Consider the following 4,950-nt stretch of genomic DNA (forward strand, 5'->3'; position numbering starts at 1 on the left):
TCTGCAGGTGTTGCTGCTGCACTGAGTCGAGCTGGTGGTCCTGAAATACAGAGAGAGAGTGATGAATTAGTGAAGTGTTTGGGGAAAATTCCCATAGGAGACACAGTAGTGACCACAGGGGGTAACTTAAAGTGCAAGAAACTGCTTCATGCAGTTGGGCCTGTAGGTGGAAAACCAAGTAAGAGAGATAAGCTGTTACTGGAAAAAACTGTGCATTGTGCTTTAAATTTATCAGAAATAATGGAGTTTCAGTCCATAGCCATTCCTTGTATCAGCTCAGGTGTGTCTGGGGTTCCTCTCACTGTGTGCACTGAGGCAACTGTTGCTGCTGTGAAGGACTTTGGCAGTGTGGGAGGTCGAAGTGTGAGGAAAATCATCCTGATTGATAACAGAGAGGAGGCAGTGAGGGCCATGCAGGAAGCATGTGACAGGCTTCTCCAAGGGATAGATACACCTGATGAAGATACAGCAAGAGGAGCCACTGCCAGAGCTCCTGGAGGCAGAGTCCACATGGAGGTTATTCGGGGATCGATCGAGAGCCAACAGGTGAGAAACGTTGCTGTAATGACGACAGTTCACAATAAGACACATTTTCTAAATCTCCTGCTCTTGTCCTAGGTGGATGCTTTGGTGTCTCCTATGGTTGGCCATGATCCTCTCTCTACCCGTGTTGGAAATGCTTTGGTTGAAGTAGCTGGACCACAGCTGACCACAAGGTTTAGAAAGGAAGCAGAAGATGAAACAATGCCTGGTGACTCAGTACTGCTGGAGGGCTTACCTGGACTTCAGTCTAATGCAGTCTTCTTCCTCAATCTTGTTCCCTTTGATGGTGACCCAGACGGAGGTGCAGTCCAGGTGAGATAGTAAAGGAGGGATTTTATTTTTCTCTTTGTTTGTGAGGACAACTTTAGCTTAGCTATTTGTAATAATGCAGTATTTTTACCCATTATAGGTTCTTCGAATGGGCATCAAAAAGATCCTGTCATCCTGTGAGAAGAAAGGATTCAGATCTGTTGCTCTTCCTGTCCTCGGTGCTGGGATGGCCCTGCAATTTCCTGTCAGTGTAGTGGAGAGAGTTTTAATGGAGGAAGTTCATGTATTTGAAGAGGAGCGGGTGGGAATCACACCATTCCTGATCCACATTGTCATTCAATCTAATGATGAGGAGAGACACGAGGTAATGTCAAAGAATTTTACCCTAAATATTGGCTCCTGAGTGTTGCATGTCGAGAAACACTTTGGCAAAGAAAAGATGCGTCCATATCAGTATTTTTTTTTAACTTTTCATTGAATGTTTGATTATTTTCTTTGCAGGCATCTGATATTGTCCAAACTGATAAATTCACTCAAAAGGTCAACGATCTAGGTGAGTATAGAATACTGAGAAAGAATGAAAAATAATAAAACCCAAAGTGCTGGAGTAATGCATCTAAATTTACCAAATTAACAGCCTGAGGGCAATAGCTCAAACTCAAATTATTCACACAGTCCAATATTTCATTATCCTTCCTAATGATTGCTTTTTATAAATTACCGAAAACTTCTTTTAGTTAAACCCCTTTGGCTCTAACTCTGTTTTTCATTTAGGAGTGGGGTTTTTATTACTATAACTATGAACCATGTACTGCTTACTGTTCAAAACCTCAAACCACAAAGAAAAATCTCTTTAAAAAGCAGCAGCAGCAAAAAAAGAGAGCGAGGCAAATGTACTTAACAGAGTGACTGTTCTCCTGTAGAGTCAACAACGATGAGGTTGGTCCTGCTGGGAAAAACTGGAGCTGGGAAAAGTCACTTGGGTAACACCATTTTTGAAGAGGAGCTCTTTGCCACCTACCCCTCTCCAAACTCTGGAACAATGAAATGCCAAACAGAAACCAAAACAGTCAGTGGAAGAAGCATCACTCTGATCGACACCCCTGGTTTCTTTGACACAGGAAGGTCTGAGGAAGATCTGAAGCCTGAGATAATGAGCTGTATGACAGAGTGTGCTCCTGGGCCTCATGCTTTTCTCATTGTGCTTCGAGTGGATAAATTCACAGAGCACGAGCAGGCTGTCATCACTAAGATAGTTCAGTATTTCTCAGATGAAGCTCTAAAATATGCTGTCGTTGTTTTCACTCACGGTGACCAGCTTGACAAAAAATGAAAATTGAAGATTTTGTCAGTCAGAACAAAAATCTGAGTGATCTGGTGTCAAAGTGTGGTGGTCGGTGCCACGTCTTTGATAACAAACACTGGAACAACAACCAGCCAAACAACTACAGGAGCAACCAGTTCCAGCGTGGAGGAGTTGCTGAAAACAATAGAAAAAATGGTGGTGGAAAAAAACGGAGGTTACTACACAAATAAAATGCTGCAACATGTGGAGACGGCAATACAGAAACAGGTAGAGCACATTAGACACTCAATGCCAGATAAAACCCCAGAAGAGATCAGAAACAGGCTAAAACTGATGTGTTGCAACAGCTTTCTCACCAAACTGACAGGGATTGCAACAGGAGCTTTGCTCGGTGCTTTTTTTGGTGTAGCAGCAATGGTTGGATTAGCTGTCACAGCCATGAATAACGTAATGTTAATGAACGCTGTAAAAAAGGCTCCAGCATTAATGGGAGTGTCGGCAGCAGCAGCAGGACAAACAGCATTAGTAGTCGCTGGAGCCACAGGTCTGGGGGCAGCAGCAGCAGCAGGAGGAGTATATGGTGGCTTGCTTGGATATGAAGCAGCTAATGATGCTAAGTCACCATCAGAAGCTGCACAGAGAACATATGAGGCTATAGTGGAGAAAGGAAAGTCTTTTATCCGGTTTAAGTGAGATTTTTTTAATAATTATTATCCAGGTAGTGAAAAGGAAAAAAGTATCTTATTATTTCTTGATGTCTTTACACTACACATATTAGTACTACATACATCGAAGAAAACATTTTAATTATCTGGAGTCAGGTTTGTTGGCAGATAGCTGAAAAGATGAGAAACCAGGCTAAAACTGATGTGATGTGAATGATCTAAATGACAGGGACTGAAACTAGGCCTTTGCTAGGTTTTTTTTTTCGGTGCAGTAATGCTGGCTGAATTTGCTATCAAAGCTGTGAAGAACCCAGAACCGGTGAATGTTGCAACAAAGCGTTTCACATCAGCACATGTGCCAGCTGCAGAAGATCAAACAACACTAGTAGCTGCAGCAGCAGGAGGCGTGGGAGCAGCAGCAGCAGCAGGAGGAGGTGTAATGGGAGGTGTTTGGAAATGAAGCCGCTAAGGATGCAGAGTCACTTTCAGAAGCTGTACAGAGAACATATAAGGCTGTAGAAGGAAAAAGAAAATCTCTGACTCTGTTAAAGTAAAATTTGTTTTTACAATAATCAGATATTCCTGTAAACATTTGATTATTTCATTTTCTTTTGATGTTGTTACATTACAATTAATGTTTACATTTTAAATGGTGGTACACATTACATAACACTTTATTCAATAACAAATGTTTGCCTGATAGCCGTTTGGTGGTGGGAACATATCGTTTGGTGTGTTTATGAGAAATTTTTGTTTAATATGTTTTTTTCGAGCCATAAAAAAATTAAAACAACGAGTTTAAAGAGGCTCACAGGGTCTATAAGTATAGTTATGTTTGTGAGGTTGTTCCTCAGTCCACTGTGATCATAATTTTTCATTCAATTGTGACTAAAGGAGAAAACTGTTTGGGACCATGAAACACATCAGACTACTGAAGACTGAAGAAATTAGGCTGTGTTTGATTTTTCTGAAATTGTCAGATCTCTATTTTTACTTAACTGTAAATGATCTGATAATGATAGAACTACTTGATATATGTATGATATATTGGTGATGTGATTGAAGGATGAAAGATGGCTTATTAAACAATAAAAACACTAATTTCCCAAAAGTTTTCAAAGTTTTTCCATTTGTCTATTTTCTTTTGTTTTCAGACAGGTTTTCCCAGGTCATAGTGTGTGTGAATTTGCATGGGCATACACTCTTTTTCCATTTTACATATCTATTTTTACACATATTCACATTTTTTTAAAAGCTCTTTAGAGAGCTGTCGACAATCTTTAGGGCCACTTGGTGCCAGTACATGATTTTGAAGGTTTATAAAAATGTTGCCATGAAGTGCAATTTTTGCCTCTATTTGTTCCTGTTTACGGTCAAGTCAATTTCTGTCACACTGTTGCATGACAGTGGTATGCAAACTGTGCAAGATTGAGGAACTAGATACCACTCAGGCTATTAGTTCTTTCCTGTAAATATAGGTGAGGCCAAGCACACACTTATTTATTATTCATGCTTTCCATATTCCTAGTATTGACAGCATGCAGCTGTCCTTTCTGTCCTTTTGGTAATCTACTGTAACCTTCGTACTGGTAATGAGGTTTTAATGTACTAAAACTAGAAGAAACTGAAGAAACTTAAAAGCTGTGTTTATGATGGCTTAAAAAGTGGAAGCTTTATATCTTCCAAGTGCGGTGGAAAATTCTTTCTGGAGTTCCCCTGATAAGTGTGTGAATGCAGCATGAACACTGACTCTTCAACAGCTTGGTTATAAGCGACACCTGTTCACTTAGTCTCTCTATACTTGCCTTCAGCTGAAGGAAGGTGATTCTTGGTGTTATGCCAGAGGGAAGAAATTATATCATCTTTGTCATATTTACCACATTGAATAACAGCTTTGAAGTGTTAATATATGCAGGTAGTTTAGTGATAGTGCAACAGTTTCTTGGTGTATGCAGTAGGGAAGAATTATATTTTATCCTATCTTATGTTCATAACTTTTTAAAACACCACTGAATTAACAGTTGAAAGTGGTTAGATATATTCTGCATGGTAGTTTTGTGTAAGGTGCAACATAAGTTTTTTTTATTCAAGTCTGTGGAGGTTGCCAACCTGTTAAAGTTGAATTTGGTGGAGGCTTGTTTCTCCTTCTATTTTCTTTCCTTTGTA

At 39.9% G+C, this 4,950-nt stretch overlaps 1 protein-coding gene across 1 annotated transcript; it reads left to right on the plus strand.

Moving 5' to 3' along the window:
* The first annotated feature begins 7 nt into the window (after positions 1-7).
* Positions 8-3,885, plus strand: LOC102310975 (protein mono-ADP-ribosyltransferase PARP9-like). The gene is made up of 5 exons (XM_042217745.1): positions 8-546; positions 619-855; positions 953-1,177; positions 1,315-1,366; positions 1,737-3,885. The coding sequence occupies exons 1-5, from the start codon at positions 241-243 to the stop codon at positions 2,144-2,146; spliced, it is 1,230 nt and encodes a 409-aa protein (XP_042073679.1). The 5' UTR covers positions 8-240; the 3' UTR covers positions 2,147-3,885.
* Positions 3,886-4,950: the final 1,065 nt, after the last annotated feature.

Source organism: Haplochromis burtoni, unplaced genomic scaffold, assembly GCF_018398535.1.
Source record: "Haplochromis burtoni strain Fernald_Lab_line unplaced genomic scaffold, NCSU_Asbu1 Contig_2822, whole genome shotgun sequence".
NCBI classification, from domain to species: Eukaryota; Metazoa; Chordata; class Actinopteri; order Cichliformes; family Cichlidae; genus Haplochromis; species Haplochromis burtoni.